The sequence below is a fragment of the Peromyscus californicus genome, unplaced genomic scaffold (assembly GCF_007827085.1).
Source record: "Peromyscus californicus insignis strain IS unplaced genomic scaffold, ASM782708v3 Scaffold_8__1_contigs__length_139910024, whole genome shotgun sequence".
Taxonomy (NCBI): Eukaryota; Metazoa; Chordata; class Mammalia; order Rodentia; family Cricetidae; genus Peromyscus; species Peromyscus californicus.
The window spans coordinates 66826308-66845863 of NW_026294606.1; the positions used below are offsets into that span (position 1 = coordinate 66826308).

General features: G+C 41.7%; 1 protein-coding gene across 3 annotated transcripts in view; it reads right to left on the reverse strand.

Annotated features, from left to right (window-relative positions):
• Positions 1-19556, reverse strand: part of Rsu1 (Ras suppressor protein 1) — a 190037-nt gene that overhangs the window by 69424 nt on the left and 101057 nt on the right. For 2 of the 3 annotated variants that reach the window (XM_052726782.1, XM_052726784.1), the window contains exon 8: positions 14506-14638. In XM_052726782.1, coding sequence (XP_052582742.1) covers positions 14506-14638 — 133 coding nt within the window. Of the gene's footprint in view, positions 1-12985; positions 13062-14505; positions 14639-19556 lie in introns of those variants that run through there. The other variant, XM_052726783.1, reaches the window with a different exon arrangement.

A 19556-nucleotide genomic window follows, 5' to 3' on the forward strand; every position in this document is an offset into this window, starting at 1 on the left:
TTGGAAGAGAAGAGAGCTATAAAAACAGGAAGTACCTGGGAAGAACTAATCTACTTCATACCACATACTGAGATCACATTTCAGTGTTTAAAGTATTATTTAGTGTCTGCCTGAAAAAAAAAAGTACTATACACTTTGGTCCACTTCAGACCTCAGAATGGGATTACTTTGAAGACACCAGGATGACCTGTCAAAGATTCCTCTGCATGAGTCAGTTCATTTATATAATAAGTCACTGAGAGCATACCACATATAAAGCTACATAATCAGGAAATCATGAGTCTCACTTTCAGAAAGATTCCAGGTTCTTTTTTTTTTTTTTTTTGAGACAGGGTTTCTCTGTGTAGCTTTGCGCCAGCCAGACCAGGCTGGCCTCGAACTCACAAAGATCCGCCTGCCTCTGCCTCCCGAGTGCTGGGATTAAAGGTGTGCCACCACCGCCCAGCCCGGTTCTTAAAGGAATGTGTGTGTGTGTGTGTGTGTGTGTGTGTGTGTGTGTGTGTGTGTGTGTGTACATATATACATTACTCCCCAAATACATGTAGTATTAACAGTAATGAATGTATACTATTCATTAATGATAATGATAGCAATTATTATAACCATCATGAAGATTGCTACTAAGAAAAGGAAAGGTCCTGAAGAAATGTCAGAAGGCCCTACAGCAGACAGGTAGCAAGGGCTCTAGGGAAGCACAATTTAAGCAGAAAATTGAAGAATAACTGAGCATTCCATAGCAAAGATGGAAATAAAGAACACTTTAAGCAGAGCACTCAGCTTACAAGAAGCTCTGTGGTAGAAGTTAGCTATCTCTCATGGGCTATCTCATAGCCCTCCCATCCTAGGTCCAGCCCCAGTGGCTCTGCGTAAAGGCTTTCTCATGCCAGCTGGGCCCAATTGCCATGATCCTTTTGTCCTTAGGATCATGAGGTAATGATACATTCAAGACAGGGTTGGGGATAATAGAGAAACCCCCTTCCAAGTAGCTCATCTCATACCACAGAGCCAAATCTTTAATTAAACCTTCAAAAGAACATCAAAATCCAGTAAACCGAGGTCAGCTTCCATTACTCAGGAGGAACATATGAAATATATCTACATAGAAGGCCATTTGAATACCACCCCTTCCTTCTGTTCCTCTGCCACCATGCCCAAAGGCCCGACCTCGGTAATTCTGTGATGAAATTCAGAAGAAAGCGCAGATCCTATGTCTGTATGACACTGGAAAGGATGCCTCCTATCTGCCGTTTATTTAGCATTCTGAGTTTCATAGTTAAGCTAAGCTCAATATTCTTCTGGAGAAAAACAGAAACGTTGCGCCCAAGAAGATAACGATTGCCCTGCTGACTGCGTGTGTGAAATTATGAGTAAGTTCTCTGATATTGGTTGTAAATATCACACACAACTGACAAAAAGCACAGCCCTAAATGATCCTTTACATGCCTCTTTCTCTACCCTATTAAGATGCTCGTTCTTTCTTTGATTTATCTGACAATAAATTTTTGATGACTGGTAAGTCTCATAAAATTGCTCTGGTGCCAACTGCATTGATTAATAAGTCTGACGAATCGAAAGTGTCAGGAATTCATGTGTAAGAATAAGTTACTGCCAAACATATATTAGACATTCCATAAAGTATAGAATAAAAAGGTTGATCTGGTAATTTTATCTTGTATTCATTTTCCTGTAACAATTTATATTTGGGGTCATCATTGTCTTCCTTTGATAAAAAAAAAATCAATAAAGGAAATCCAGATTGAGTGTTAAAATCAAGAATTAACTATGTTTAAAAAATAATGAATTGGTATAACAATAAACCATGTTTTCTATAATAATATAGAACCCAGAAATAGTTGATGGAATGACCCTAAAAGAATATGTAGTTAGAAATTACCTCACTAAATATACAGAAGCTTGGTGAGGTCACTCATTGATGCAGAATTGAGAGAGAAGCCACGTTGGGGTGTGTGTGTGTGTGTGTGTGTGTGTGTGTGTGTGTGCAGGTACTCATGTGTAGGGGAGTTGTGTCTGTACATATATATATATATTCATATGTCATGTACATATATATATATGAGTATGTGGAGGCCAGATGACAGCCATGGTTACTGTTTCTCAGGTGTTTTCTGCCTTGGTTTTGAGGCATAGCCTCTCACTGCCCTGGAACTTACCAAGTGTGCTAGGCTGGCTAGCAGGCATCTATATATTACAAGAAAAGGCACTTCATCTAGCTTTTTGTTCTTTTTGTTTTGTTTTGTTTGAGAAAAGGTTTCTTTTTGTAACAGAGTCCTTGTTGTCCCAGAACTCGCTTTGCAGACCAGGCTGGCCTTGAACTTGCAGAGATCCACCTGCCTCTGCCTCCCAAGTGCTGAGATTAAAGATGTGTGCTACCGTGTTCTTTTAATGTGGGTTCTGGGGCTTGAACTTAGGTTATCAAGCACTTTAGAGACTGAACTATTTCTCCAGCCCTTCCTTGAAGCTACCTCTAAGACCAACATAGATTATAATTATTCTCTTTAAAGTTCACATGTTGTTTCTTGACTTAAAAAGTAAGCTTATCAATAAATATCTAAATAAAAAGATTTACTACCCAGAGCCCTTCTTCCTTTTTATGTCTTCAGGGTTTCACAGTAGAGACTATGTGTCTCTATGGCATCATGTTGCATAGTATGAAAATAAGTCTTCTATCTTCGAAATGACTATGCTAAGAAATCCAAGCAATTTAGTAAGCAAGAGAAGAGAATGTTATAGTGCTTGTGACCTTGGTCATTCACCCCAGGATTTCATGAGTCAAAGTGGGAACAAGGACTTTAAAAAGGATAAGGGCTCCAGTTATGAGTACCGGGACTCCAAGTCAAGACAGGCTGCTGCCTCTGCACTTACTGGAGAAAATCCAGTGGGTGTCAGATAGGGCTGAAAACACCCCCAGAAACAGGAGTCCAAGGCTACTGGGAGAGTTTAGGTGGCACAAGAGCCCTTCAGCCGGCATCTCTCTCTTTGTGACATTGGTGTGGTCAACTTGGTTTACCATACTAGGAGACTGTTGCGGGACACCTGCTGGTGTCTCTGTTATGGCACTTCTCCAGAAGACTAAGAGGTGAGCACACACCCTAAACGTAGGTGGTGTCAGTCTCACAGGCTGGGGACCTGAAGAGAGTGAAAAGGAACACAGGAGAAAGGCAGCCAGGCAAGCATGGTACCCTTTCCTGCTCCTTGGCCATCAGGCTCTGAACTGCTATGTTCTGCCATTGTCCCTGTATCATGATAGACTGGCATCCCGGAAACCAAATATTGAACAAAACAAATGTCGTATTGTCTATCAGATACGTGGTCACCGGGATAAGAAAAGAAACTAACATATTCTTATGTAGGAAATGGAATGGTGTCCAATGGGTAGTGCTCAATGAAATCTTCCCTCTTAGATTCTCTAGCTAAAGATGGGGATGCTCTCAGCTTCCTATCATTCACAAGGTACCTTCCAATTCAGACCATCTTGGATTTTGACAAGGTTTATCCTTAAAAAAAAAAAAAAAAAAGCCTAATAATGGGCCACTAAACCATTTGCCTGCATCGAAACCTTGTGGGAGTCATCCTGTAACACAATAAGGTGACTGCGGTTCTTTGGAGGGACACACTGCTCTGAAAGCCAACCTTGAGGAGGTAGGGGTGGGAAAGCACAGGAAGCTCCCAGAGGAGATGGCAGGATGAGCGGTGAGAGTCACATTCTAGTCTGGGGCATCTGAATAACAACAGTGTTATGGAGGGGAGGGGGATGTTCGCTCCCATAAGCCCTATTGTTTGTTGAAGAACTACTAAATCCTACCCTAAATTCAGAATGAGACCATATTTGAACACACGGTTGTTATAGAAGAAATCAAGTTAAAATAAGAACATTAGGATGGGTCTAAACCCAGCGGGACTGGTGTTCTTATTTAAAAAAAATAAAGTAAATTTGGTCACAGTGCCAGAAGTGCATAGAGGAAAAAATAGGTAAAGACAGACAGGGAAAGAGAGCCATCCATCCACCAGGGTGAGAGGAAGGAACCACCCACACAGCAGTAAAGAGAGGAATCCACACACCAGGGCAACAGGCTTGAACAGATCGTCTCTCCTCACCCTCGTAAGAAACCAACCCCACTGATAGCTGACCTGGAACTTCTGGCTTCCATTATGGTAAGCCAGATTCCAATGCCAATGCCAATAAGCCAATGCCAACAGTTAAGGGAAAATGATCAGGGCAGAAACCTCTATAAAAATGCAAAATAATAATAATTTTGAAAAGCCAGATTAGCTACTCATTTAACTTGCCATGCAAAATAACCAAAACTCTCCATAGTAACTGATTTAACCACTAAACAACCACTATTTAATCTGGCAGAGACTGAAGTACATGCTTGCATATTGAAGATTTTAAAGGTAATAGAACTATTACAATATTAATATAGGCTTCATATATTACCATTGTGAAGCTAGTTAAAAATAACTATAATAGTGGGAAACTATTCTCTTTACCACCAACATTTTTAATACCATAAATCTTAAAATCACATATGAAACAATATATAAACACAACAGAATAAAACATAAAAAATTATCTCCCTGATGCTTGATGAGTAAATTGGAACCCTAACAAAAGCCGGTGACTATAACTTGTGTTTAAGTTTTTTATCTGATAAAGTTGATTGAAACTCCTTTCATAACATAATTCACTCTGATCCCAAATGCCTGACAAGAGGGAAGAACCTTTGACTGCCAAAAATAATAGTAATAAATAAATAACATCTCCAACAATGCCCAACCAGAATAAGAGACTGGAGTTCAGTAAAAAGCTAGCATGCAATAAAATAAGATACAACTGTGTAGAGAAAAGAAATCAGAGGCAGTTTAGTTTGATTATAAAAGTGCCACTTTTTAATTTATCTCTCAAATAAAAAAGGCAAATTCAAGCAATAATTCACTGTAGTTGGATAGAAAGCGTCAAGCATTGAGTGCTAAAATTGGGGAGGCTGAGAAAGATTACCAATATGGAGGGCTATCTTTGTCACTGAAGATGTCAATATCTTACAGGTCAATGTAATTATATCAAGTGACTACTATCTGATCATGGAACTCAAAACAGTTCCTCTTGAATAGGAAGTCACCTGACATATCTCCTTTGGGGAATATGGACAGAGTCTAGTTGGTGTTTATTTTCTTTGTGTCAAGTGTGAGAAATTATATACATTATACTAATCTTAAATTGGACTCATAGTGTGACATGCCACACATCACAGGCTATACACATGCTCAGTACAAGCCTGAAGATCAACAATCAAAAGAGGGAGTGAAGGGGAGAGAGAAGATGGGAAGGGGGGGGGACACTGAAAGAAAAGGGGGGAGGAGAAAGAGAAAGAGGAAGAAAGGGGGATGGAGAGGAGAATAAAGGAGAGAGAGGAAGAGGAGGGAGAAAAGGAAGGAGAGGGGGAAGAAGGACAAGAAGAAAGCAGAGGAAGAGGAGGAGGGACAGGGTGAGAAAAGAGGAATGGAAGACAAGAAAGGAGAGGAAGAGGAAGGAGAAAGGGAAAGAATGAGGTGGAAGAGGAAGAGAGTGCTCCACACTGTAAAATGTTAAGTCAATGCATTCCATGGGCAAAGCCCAGAAGAAACATCTCTCCCACTGATGGAGCAGTTGTGTGTTCCCACTTTTGTCCTCCAGCGGTTGATCAGGAATCTCTAACAACAACCGAAGGAGTCACTGAGAAAAGTACAAAGCACAGAGCTGCAGAATCTCAGGAAAGCAGTGTCCTCCTCAGGTCCACACTAGAGGATCCAAGGAAACACTGCCAGGGTCAATGTGGGCATCAGAAGGGGCCATTTCCAAAGTCTAGATTTCTATCTAAGCATGTGGAGATGGAAACCATTCCAAAATCGGATATTATCAAGTGGCATTTTGTATAGATGACACCTAGAACACCAGCAAGATTCTACAGGTTGGTTTTTAAGTGTAGGAAGGGTCACATTTGAGCTTCACAGGTGTGGTAGATGAAGACTATCCAGTGTAACTTGAAGAGTATCCGGGCATGGGAAATGTCAAGTGCAAAGCATCCTTTATTATAAAAACTGAATCATTTTTTTTTACACAAGAGTATAGAAAACAAAATCTTCATAAACCTGTTTAAAAGTATAAAAGAAAAACCTGTTTATAGAATAAATTGTGAATATGTCCAAAGAAAAATATTAGTTACGTGTGAAATTTAATAATTCTAAGACACAAAGTAGAAAGGGAAAAAAAATACTTCAAATGTAAAATGTATTAAGTGATCTTCTGAAAAAAAATAATGGAAGAGAAAGATATTACACATTCTTCCTCAAACAGTCTATATTTCTCCTACTACCCTTGAAGGAAAGTACAGTTATCAACTATGACCAGACAGAGAAAGAGTTGAGCGAGTACATCAAAGATTGACAGTCAATGTTAGATCAACATTCTGAAGTCTGTGCTCCCCATTTGCTCCGTGGGGAGAAATGAAAGCTGTGGGATTTTATGATTTAAAGTGGTCACCTTAGAACAAAAGCAACCCAGTCAAGCTCTAAGAGAGTTACATTTATTTAGAGATTTATTTAAATAGAGTTACAATTATTTAAAAAGGATTGTCACTCAGGAAAATAGATGCATACAATCTTTTTTTTTTTTTGGTTTTTCGAGACAGGGTTTCTCTGTGTAGCTTTGCGCCTCTCCTGGAACTCACTTGGTAGCCTAGGCTGGCCTCGAACTCACAGAGATCCGCCTGGCTCTGCCTCCCGAGTGCTGGGATTAAAGGCGTGCGCCACCATCGCCCGGCTGCATACAATCTTTTTAAAAAAGATTTATCTATGTATTTATTCATTTAATGTGCATGGGTGTTTGTTTTTGTGAGTTCATGTGCCCATATATACAAGAGTCTGCAGAGAACTAAACAGACATTATGATCCTGTGGACTTGGAGTTACAGGCTATTGGATGCCACCCTGTGGGTTCTGGGAACTGAACCTGGGTGCTCTGAGAGGGCTCTTAGTTGCTGAGTCATCACTCCAGCTCTGTAAGCAATCTTGGAATTGTCACTGGAAATTTTACAACATGGAGTCTATTAAAACTCAAGAAATATGGCAATGATGTCATGCTTTTATGCTTTCAAATGATTGACTCTTTGTTCTTGGAACCAACCCTCACAGTTACCAATATCATCACGATTCCTAACCCTCTGAGGTATCATTATATTTCTTTTGTTTTTCTCTCTGGCTGTGATAAACTATTCTGCTTTATTCATTTATGAGAGACATACAATAGTACAACGTACCAAGTTGCAAACACCAAGTGGGAAGAAAAAACTGGGAGCATTCTTGGAGGCTGGCTACTGAAGGTTCAGAACAGATCTGTAGCTTAGAGTCACCTGTATCTGTCATCTCGCCCTCACTGTGACACAATGCCTGAGAAAACCAACTTAAAGGGGGAAAAGATTTATTCTGGTTCACAGTTTCAAGGGGTGGGTCCACACTGCTTGGCCCCATCATTGTGGGTCCACAGCATGACAGAACATCACAGTGGACAGAACGTGGTAGATCAGAGTTGCTCACCTATGGAAAGTGGAAATGCTTCTTCTTATAATGTGCCCAAATCCATACTGAACAGTTCTGAGTTGCAGAAGATGATTTAATTTGTAACTGTCCATACGTCTTTGTCTACAAGTTAACCCCAAACACATAAGGACTGCATCATTTGTTAGTGAAAGGTTATGGTTGGTGCCTGTAGAAGGCACATCCTTTTGTAAGAAGAGGAGGAGGTGCAGTCTCAGGCTCTGGGCAGTTTGAGGGAATGGGTCTCTAGTGCAGAAGGTCAGGAGGTTTAAAAATGTCTTAAAGGTCAATTTGTATAGAAGGCTGCCTCTACAGCCTCATGCAAAGGGTCAGTTGTGCCTTGTGTGAGGTTTGACAGACAGTGGCCTCCCAACTCCACCTAAGTGTCCGGATGGTGCTCTCCCTTTGGTTTTGCTGTTGTTGTCCCTTGACAAAGTGAAGAGATGTGATACAAGCCTACTCAAAATGTAACACCTTTAACGGTGTTCTCTTTTTTCTTTGATACTTTGTAGCAAACCTTGTCTTTTTTGTTTGTTTCTTTTTGACTTTTGAGACAGGATTTCATTGTGTAGCCCTGCTGTCCTAGAACTGGCTCTATAGTCCAGGCTGGCCTCCAACTCATAGAGATCCACCTATCTCTGCCTCCTGAGTGCTGGGATGAAAGATGTGTGCCACCACTGGCTGCCTGTAGCAATCCTTCTTAAAGTTAACATATGTGCCAACAAACTGGACCAGAGGTGTCAAAAGTTTGAACTTTGCTGTATATTACGAGAGAAATACAATGACACATTATTAAATTTAAACAGGAAGCCAACCATACATATGTAGCAACTATAAAGGAAATATAAATGAGTAGTAGAATACAGTCAACTTTTAAGATTAAAAACAATTTCTATATCAAAACTTTAAGGAAAAAAATGGTCCTTCCTGTTCACATCTACTATACAGAAATACTGTTTTCATGTGTGTTAATTTGGGTTATTTTCAGATACAATATTTTTTTTGAAAAGGTCTACAATGTTCTGCATACTGCTTATCAGTATGTAAAATTCACAGAGGGAACCAAAAGGTCCTGATGGTTCAACTCTCTCCTTAGTCTTTCTGAAGATATTCATAAAACCATCTGCTAGCTTTGTATATCCACTTACAATTCCCCAGAAAAACCTAAAAGGCTTACAGAGTTTTCATTAGCTATGATTCCCTGCTACACATGGTTGTCTTAGAGTGAAGAGTTCTGAGTACCAGATACATTGGTAAGGACCCACAGACTGGGTACCAGATGCATAGGTAAGGACCCACAGTCTGGGTACCAGATGCATAGGTAAGGACCCACAGACTGGGTACCAGATGCATAGGTAAGGAACCACAGACTGGGTACTGGATGCATTGGTAAGGACCCACAGACTGGGTATCAGATACATTGGTAAGGGCACACAGACTGGGTTCCAGATGCATAGGTAAGTGCTCACAGACTGGGTTCCAGGTTCATTAGTAAGGGCACACAGACTGGGTTCTGGATGCATTGGTAAGAGCACACAGAATGAGTATGAGATGCATTGGTAAGGACCCACAGACTGGGTTTCAGATGCATTGGTAAGGACCCACAGACTGGGTACCAGATGCATTGGTGACTTAAAGAACTTCTAGGCTGCTGACTCAGCAGCTATTAGACGATGTGGAAGCTGATTAATAAAGTCCATTTATGTCCATTATATCCTGGGACAGGTTTGCCCACAGTGCAGAAGGAAAAGTAACTTTGTTTCAATTCTACATGCAGATAAAATAACTAGTCCTCATAAATCAAACAAGACGACTGGGTTTGCTGGATTCCCAGGGAAGGGAAGTAAATACTTGGCATTTTTTTGGTAATTACCCACCAGCCCTCAAGCACTGCTTCCATTAACTCATGTGAATGGAGAATCCCTAGAGAGGGCATATTTCCCTTGGGAGAAAAGCAAGTCACAAGGTAGAAGATGAATGAGGAAGAAGCATCTTATGTGTCAAGCCAGGTTGGGAATGAGGATGTGGGCTTCCCAAGCTCTGCAAATTGCACCCTTCAAGGGGACACTCGTGTCCCAAAGACCTCTTTCAACTAACATGTTTTCAGTCCAGCATTTGTCAAATGTCTTCTCTTGTTAACTTGTTGACAAGAGTAAACTTGTCAGCTTTTAAAATGGCTGCCATGGCTGTGTGCATGCCTGGATGAAAACGTGGGAAGTGTGAGCTACTCCCTTTCACAGTGGATCTTGTCAAGGGCTCAGACTTCAACCTGGCTGCTCCTGCAGCAGGAAAAAAAAAAGAAAAGAAAAGAAAGAAATCTACCTTCTGGAAATGTAACAAGTAGTGAGGAGTCCATCAAAATTCTACAGAAATAAGAGAAGTCAAATAGAAAAAAATAGGTGGAGGGTACCATCCCGAAAAGAGTTAAAAGGTGATGTGAGACTCAACAACTGAATGAAAATGCTATCGGGTTTGAAACATGTTCCCTAACTCCAGACTCAGCCACTTAATTTACATTAACAATGAAATAAAACATAATGGGTAACGCAATGGCACCTGTCAGTATGATCCCCTTTGAAGCAAGAAGAGAGGTGAACATAGAGCAGTCTCCACCTGAGAAATGGCTATAGCTCAATGAACGCCCAAAGTGCGTCCTTCAGAACGTCTCTGAACAGGCCCATGCCAGGGCTGGTGAAATGGCTCATGGGATGGCTCCCTGGGTAGGGGTGCTTGTACACAGGTCCGACAATGGGAATTCCATTTCTGGAGACGACAATAGGAGAGGGCCCATTCCTTAGAGTTGTCCTCTGACCTCTACATGTATGTCATAAACACACACACACACACACATTCACGTGTGCACACACATTCACACGCACAAACACATGTGCACACACCCACACAGACAGTGATTGAAAAACCAATCAACATCCTAGCGGCCAACACCTATTGCTCTTTTTCCTGCTTCACTGACCAATCTCCTCTTTGTATCAAGTGAAATCATCTCCAAGTACCTAAGGTTTCATTTCTTCCCAAGCACCCCGCTCCCTGACCACTTCGAGTATCCATGACTCTTCTTGTAGTCCATCAGAGCGCATAAATCAGATGACCCAGTCTCTCGGTTGTCACTTCCCTATATCCAGATGATCTTGAGGATGTGCTTAAAATGCCAAGGACCAGCATGAAAACAAAACCTTCTAGAATATTCCCTAATAATTCTTCCCTGCTTCTGCCTAGGTAAAAGATGAATTGGATAGGGGAAAAAAGTGGGAGAGGCTTAACTTCAAATTTCAAAATTTTAAAGGCTGAAATCAAATTAGGCTTTGAAATGTGTGCATGTATCTTTAATATGTGGTCATATAGTAATATCTGTACACATACTACCCCTCACCATTCTGCTAGAACCCCTGTCATCACCAGGGATCTGCATATGGCCACCCCTCATCTGTTCACAGCTTCACCACCCTGACTAGTCAGCAGCATGTGGTCTAGCTCATTCCTTCCTTGGGGCAGTCTCCTATGTAAGCACATAAGCATTTTTAAATAGAGGGATTAGGATATATCAGCTCAAGGGAAAGAAACAAAGAGGTAATTATTGGAAATTATAAGGATGGCTGGGGAGGAATTATAGTTGGTAAAGTGCTTTCCGGCAAGCTTGAGAACCTGAGGTAGATTCTCAGTACTTACACAGAAGAGCCACTTATGCTTGTCATCGCACCACGGGGGAATTAGAAAGAGGTGATGTCCTGGGACTTGGTGGCCAGGCGTCTTGACAAGTCCCAGGCTAGTAACAGACCTTGTCTTAGTGGACAGCATTCTTGAAGAATGACACCCAGTATTTGCCTCTGGTCTGCATGCGCATGTGCACATACTCACATACAAATGTGCACACACACAAACATGTACTCCCCCCCCCCCCACACACACACTATAAAGCTTTAGGTTCTTTGAGAACCTAAAACTTAGGCACTGGACATGAAAGCTGCCTTTACAAAAATCATGAGAATCATGAATAAACTGCCACATGGTCACCTGTAAAACTTAAAAAGGTGGTTTTAGATTTTTTTTTTTAAATAACCAAGTCTGTACTAATAAGAATACTACTGTTGCTGAGAGAAGGACATGACAATATGTAGTAAAAGAATGGAGCCGGGTTCTAATTACCATGCGGATGCGCTGATAGTGCCTCTGTCCATGTCCTTTCAGAGGTCCTCAGGTTGCAAACAACACTGTATATGGACATGGTGATGATGAGTGGTGGAACAATGGTGTTGTATGGGTAAGGGCTTTTATGACGATGATCTTCACTCTGCATCTTAATTAGCTAATGATCCATATTTGGGCCCAGTGTAACTTATAAATGATGCTAGTTATGATGAGAGAATAAGGTTTAAAAAGCTGAAATAAAGGAATCAGTCAACATACTCTTCTGTCCCAAGGAGGGGGAAGAGGGCACAGTGTACCCTGTCCTTCAGTGGTGAATAGGGTAGTGAGTGGTCCCCTAAAAAGGAGACAATGTCATTGTAGTTACACTTCTCAATGTTGATTCCCCTCTACCAAAGGTGATATACTTTGCCACAGTTAATCTAACAGAAAAGATAGGTTGATAATACATAAACTGCTTCATTAGACCAACCCTCAAAAGGAGGGTGCTAATAATGGAGATAAGAATATAAACACTGGGGCTGAGGAGATGGTTCAGCAGGCAAGGGGCTGGCCATGTAAGCATATCAGCTCCTCCAAACCCACACACAGCCAGACACAGACACAACAGCATCCACTGGTGTTCCTATAGTGACACATAGGATAGAAACAGGAGCCTCGCAAAACTCGAAGGCCAGTTTGTCTGGCATACACAGCATTAAGATCCCATCTTAAACATGGTGGACAGCAAGGGTGGACATCCAAAGTCATCCTTGACACCCGCTTGCACACTGTGGTACATGTGCACTGCTCCCAGCACATAGGCACATGAGCGTGCGCGCGCGTGCGCGCGCGCGCGCGCGCGCACACACACACACACAAATTATATATATATATATGTAGGTATATGTTACTGATACAAATCATCATGTATTTGGTTTTCAATAACTACCAACGAACTAAGCAAACAATACACTCCTTCTTCATCCAGAATCCTAACTATGGCTTAAATCAATTGAATCCATTTATAAGATGTATAATGGTGATTAATTGCCTAATAATGACTCTGAGGTACCACAAACCCCAGGAACTCACAAATAAATCTTTATAAATGAAATTCAAGTTAGTAGCACTTTCATACACAATGAATTCTAATCTTCTGCAAATTATAAATTAATTTAGAGTAAATCAAAAGTTGTTAACAGGAATAAAAAGCAATGTTTCCTCTACATCTGGATTAATACAGGCTGGTACTTTTCTGTATATTACCACATATAAAAGGTCCCAGAGCTTTGCATTTGTTTACAGAAAATTATCAGCTGTGAGCTAGGAAAAAAAACCACGATGGCAATAATTACCAAGAAGAACAAAATAATCTGTTAGATTGCAATTATATTTTCACACATTTTCATTAACTAAACAACTTCTAAGGCTGAGCTATATTTGCATTTTTGAAAATCTTGAATCTATAATCACAGCACATACCTGTTCAGTTCATATACAATAACACACCCTACATGTGCATTATCCTGAGGGCTTACATCATGAATGTTTCAGTCTTATTTAAAAAGCATGCCATAGCTGCCTTACCTACAAGGAAGTGCTGCCATTTTGTCAATTCCTATATAAATTCTGCCTTAGGTAGCTTTCCTGCCACTGAGCTAGGTTCTCAATGCTTCAGTGTATTTAGTTTTCTATTTAGCATAGTCTTCTCTACAGCACCCCTGCTGGAAGAGTGTAGAATGACAGTCGGCCATTTACAGAGACAGGCCATGTCCTGTCACCTGGATCCAGACCCACTGCCCCGCACAGACTTGATGAGAAGGGTTTTGAGCTGAGAGTAGGGGTGGGGCTCCTTCTGATTCTCACAAAGAAAGCCAGAGACACTTGAGGGAGCACACCCTTTATTGATATTCCAGCTCTGCTCTAGTAGTCAGGATGCTAAATTAGAGCTGAAAATAGCAGATTAAAATACAACTGGATTTTCCTCAAGTCTCCCTGAAGATGCTTCAAACTGCACTAGCCTTCTGCATTAGGAATCAGGTAAGCATTGAGATAAGTGGATGTCTTAGGGACTGGGAGCTAGGGTGAGATCGAGAAATGACAGAACACTGGCAGCCGGGAGGTGGGAGGATGAACCCTGAGACATGGAGGAAGAGAGAAGTGGGAATAACTAGGTACTGTGGGAGGGGCTTCCCATAGTCCCCCTTAATCGTACGGGGGTGGGGGGTGGGGGTGGAATTTGAGATATAGCAAAGCCATGATCTAAAGCTGTCTGTTCTTCCTTCTCTTCCCTCCTCATTTTCGGTCTGTCTTGTTTCCACTGGAGCTCATTATCCCACTAGAGTAAAACCTTCTAAGCAATGGAATACGCTGTCCTGGTCTTCTCTACAGATTTTATAAATAAACGGCTTAACAAGGTTTCTCATAATATTTGTAATTCTCCTACACAGAACAATAAAGGGTGCTCTGATCTTAATGTGTCTGGTGAAGTTCCTGGAGTGCCATGGATATTTAACCAATTTAATACCTTAAAAATTCTCTGAACAGAACTGACAAAAATGCCTTGAACATGCTAAGTAAAAATACTGTACGTATATCAAAGACAATTACCACCTGCAGTCTTCAGTAAAATATTCAGCAATGCTACATGCTTACTGCTAAGAACCAGAAAAGAATGTCCCAAGATAATTTTTTAAAACACATTTAAATATTTAAAAAATTGTTTTAAAAATCAGTTTGATGTTTTAGAAAAGCATAGTTTACTTACTACTTGTAGGTCTCAGAACGGATATATTCAAAAACATGGGAAACGCCAAGCTGGAACTGATCAGCAATTGGGGTAACCCAGGGGTTGTTCTCTGCTTTGAAGACCTGCTTCTGACCAGTTAAATCCAAGTTGCCTGAAAAGATGAAGAGAAGCAAAAGGAAGCTGAAGGTTCCATCACCCAACAAGGTTAAGCATGAAGAAATCTGTATGTACTTTCTGAGTCATTTTTAATTTTTTTTTTTAAAGCTCTTAACCCAAGTCTTACTGGTATACATAAGCAATGTTGATGATGATACCCTGATTCAAGAAATTGATACCAAATGGCAGAAGGAAGGGAGGGAGGGAGGGAGGGAAGGAGGAAGGAAGAAAGCAAGCTAGGGAGGGGGAAGAGGAGGGGAGGGGGGAGGGGGAAGGGAGGAAAGAAAAAGAAATAGAAAGTTTCATAAGTACCTATGTGAGAAGATGCTTTGTCCAGCATAGCATGCCTTATGTTTCTAGGTATTTACTATAGAGACTAAAATTCTTCTTTAAGATTGAAAGAGGGGCTGGAAAGATGGCTCAGCAGTTAAGACAGTACACTGCTCTTACAGAGGGCCCAGGTTTGGTTCCCCACACCCACATAAAGTGGCTCACGATCTCCTTGAACTCCAGTTCCAGGGCAATCCAACACCTCTGCCTTCCAAGAGCACCTTGCACTCATAGCCATGGACATATTCACCCATGGATATACCCACCCAAGCACATAACCACCCATGCACAGAACTAAAGACGAAGTTACTCTCTAAAAGAAAAGATTGAGAGAGGAGATAACATTGAAACCTCCTGATGATGCTAGTGTTAGTGGATCGAAGGCAAATCAGATCAACAGAACTTTCTAAACCAAGCACAACACCTAGTGGAGCAGTAAGAGCACATTACACTAGCCACATTACCCCGTATCTATCACTCAAGCATGATGAACACATTGAAAATCAGTCCTAAGTGAGTCTCATTAACATGGTGATGATGGAGGCTAACACTTGTCTCGCTCTATATCAGTTTACAAATTACCTTAGAACATTACCTCCTCATTTAATTTTTGAGCAATCTCCAAGGTCAGTTATTAACGTCACTTCATAGGTGAAGAAATGGAAACATGGGTGGATGAACTAATGTGCCCAAGATCAGAAAATGTTAGTACAGGAATCTGAACCTGGTTCCAAACCTTGTTTTCTTTCTGTGGCCAAAGCAATCTGTCTGCTGTCCACCTGGATCAATAACATGTGTTAATGAAGCACTGAAGCCAGGAAGTTCCCTCTCCCCTGTGTATTACCTACTCCTGCTCAGTCTGCTCTCCCTGCCCCAACTTTTGGTATGTTCAAAAATCGAAAAGGAAACGTGAAGGCACTTCCTCCAGCCTGCCAGTCTAGGAAGACAAGATCAGAGACAGAGCGCTTCCACAGTAAGAAGGGATGTGGCTTCACCTGGAGACTCCCCACAGGCTTTTCCTGAAAGTTCCACTATGCAAGTCCAATTTCAGTCTTGTGGTCTACAGCACAGGGTTGTTTGAACAGAGACTCTAGGCAGTTACCCTTCTCAAGACACTTTAAGCGACATGGTTGTCCTGTTGTCAGGCATTACTGGCATTTTTTTCAGAATTGATAGTAAGGACAATAAAAATATATTCTTGAGATACAAGTAGACCAACAAAAATAATTTTCCGGGTGATCTGAGCTCTGTGAATAAAGGAACAAACAACAAAAAATTCTCTTTTCTGATATGCAGTGTAAGCGCGCACTAGTGTTTGTGTGTGTGTACGTGTACGCTCATGTGCGTGTGTGTGTGTGTGTGTGTGTGTGTGTGTGTGTGTGTGTGTGTGTTTGTGTGTGTAGGCTAGAAGCCAATATTGGGTGTTTTCCTCACTCTCCACCTTACTTTCCACAGAGCATCTCTCACTGAACCTGGAGATCACTGATTGGATGGTCAAGCCAGTCCCTATATCCTCCTGTCTCTCCCCGGGGTCAGGATTCTAAGAAGGCACATCATGCCCATGCTCAGCTTCTCACACAGTGTTAGGGATTTGAACTGGGATCCCCACACCTACATGGCATGTACTTCACTGATACACCATCTCTCCAGCTCAAAAAATTTTTACCAGGAAGTGGATACACTTGTTTCTTCTTATAACAAAGGACAGATACTTTGATTCTTTCCTTTTTGTTACAAAAATTGAAAAAAAAAAGACATTGAAGGATGAGAGATGTACGGGAGGATTTGGAAGTAGGAAAGGGAAGGAATAGACATTGTAATTAAATTATAATCTCAAAAATAAACAAAAAATAAAATAAATCATTGCAAGCTTACAAACAACTTTTAAAGAAGACATATTACTAAATATTAGAAAAGTAATTCATCACATCTTTCCAAAGACAGTGATTTTGTTGGTATAAACTGCAAAAATAAGCAGATACATTGCTTTCCAAGATTATCAATATTGTCAATTTCCTCATCTAATGATTAAACATCACTCGTCAGCTTTTATACCACTTGGAAAATTAACGAGCTCAATTCTCTAAACCATGGGTCTGGGAGCTTCCTGGAGTAAGTAGAAGTTCAGGGATTGTGAATATGTTGCTCAGCACAGGCTGAGCAGAGCCTGGTCCTGTTGGCAAGGTGCCACTCACCTTTGTGGTCATTTCGTATACTTCGGGGAGGACGTGCTTTGGGGGTTCCTAAGAGGGAGACTAATCTCTCATTGACATTTTTCTGTACCCCTGGTTTCTTCTTATGATCTCCGTTTTAAATTCCTATGCCATTTCTTCTATATCACTCCCTCACTAATACTTCTTCTCCAGAGTTCCATTATCCTAAATATGAGGGTGATAAAAAATTCTAAAGATAAGTCCATATTTCTTATGTGTTGTATCTTTTATGAATGATATACACTCTACCCCCATCCTTAGGATGCACGGCCACCTATGGAAGGTCCCCTGTACCAGCTAATAGTCACTACAGTAACAATTCACTAATAAGCTGAGAATGGAGGGCATACCCTATAATACACCCGTCTGAGATGTAACCCAAGCTGACATATTGTCATCTTCCTGCATCTGAGTTCTTCCTACTCACTCAGCCTGGAGTCAGTTATGAAACAAGTATCAGAGATGGCTGGAAAAGCATCTGTATTCTAACGCAGAGGTGCTGGAGTCGAGGTGGTAAATACTTCAGACTGATGGAATTAGGATACGAACTGACTTCTAAACAAAGGGGAGTCCCCCAGTCTGAGCGAATTCTGTGGGAACTCTCTTCCCTTTCTGACCCTAATGCTGGTTACCCTGCTGAGAAATACAGCTGAATTTCACTTGGTACAGTTCTATTCTGCAGACCAAGCATCCAGGACATTGCATGAATTGAGGCGGCAGCAATGGCTTCCTTTGGGTGTGTGGTTTAGACAGGGACCACGGGAATATGAGGTTTTCATCGCTTTGCAAAGAGGAGCAGGGAATTCTAAAGAAGGAAGCTGTGCTTGAAGCACAAAGGACTTTTGGCTGTGCTGCACTGTCAGGGCCTTTGGTCAGTGTGAGAGCACACAGGTCACGGCAAAGACTGGGGAAGATGCCATAGGCCAGCGGCAGTTACTCAAGATCCAAATGTGATTGCCAAAAGACAGTGAGGAAAGGGGGCTGGCTTCTTTCTCTGGACTATATCAGGAGCCCCCTTCCGCTGAGTTCTAAGGCTTGCCCCAGTAACCTGAAAACACAAGGACAAGCTGGCATGGTGGTTCATATCAATAATCCTAGGGAAAGACATTGGGGCAGGATGATTATGAGTTCTAGGCTAGCCTGGCCTATACAGAGACTCTGTTTCAAAAAAAAAAAAGTATGATACAAACAAATTTTCAACGTGGCATCTTTGAACTTAAGACCCAGGAGCACATTACTGCAGGAAAGAAGAATCTACAGTCTATGGCCAACCAACTACCAACACATTAAAGCATGGGCACAGCCTCTTACAAACCCTGCAGTCTTTAATGGCAAGCTTCTGAAAATAATGCACAAAAAAACATGTGCTCCCTCTCTGCCACACTAGGAAGACAAACCTAAGAAAATAATGCCAAGAAAGGTCAGCCATACCCTTCTGTCTGAAGCCCACAGCCCCCTGGAGATCTGTCAGTCCCCAGTGATGTCTCTATTTAGTGCTGTCAGTGGAGATGGGAGAGGCACAGGGGATTGCTAATGACTTCTGCTAACTGGAGCACAGAGGAGATGCTGAATGGGAGCTAGACATGCTCCCTTCAGGGAAAAGGAGTCATAACCTGATGTGTGAGAGTGAGAGGAAGCAGAGAGGACCATGGGATATTATTCATCAGCATCGTCATTTCCATCACTTTGAATCCATTCTGCTGTTCTGCTCTCTGTGCTGAGGGGTGGAGAGGGAGAGCCGAGTTACCCTATGCCCTCATCTTTTGCTTATTTTAGTATTAAACAGTGCTGCTGAAGGAAAGACACAGGTACCTCGCAGCCCAAGAGGAACTGGGGGCAGAGGCGGCTGAGAGAAAAGAATGATTCAAGTTCACTGAGGAGAAAAACAAAACATCAGCTTCCTGCTTGATGAAAGGATGGTGAAGACCACACGGACGGCCCACAATAAACCTGGAAGGTGGAATCAATTACCTGTGACCAGGATGGAAAGCGCATGCGACTCTAAAAGGGCGATGTTTCCTCAGAATTATCATGGGAGCCCGGCATGAAGCGATGAGCATCTTTTGTTTTTCAACTTAATGCCACTGGTAGTTAACACAATCCCTGCAATCGGCCCAGTGAGCCATCTGACTCTGGGTTCTTTTCCCTCACTCTGCACCAGCCTGGCATGCAGCAATTTCAGAAGAGGGCTAATATAATTAGAGTGAAGATGGGCCATTAGGCTGTGAGAAAAGATGACACCTGTCTCATAAGGGTCTAGCAACAAGTTTCCATTGCCTTGGCGAGGCTCGTCTGTCAGCTGTCTGGGGTGTGTTCCCGTTTAAGGAATAACATGCAGGCAGCATCTCATCCTGCTGTCAGTCAGGCTGC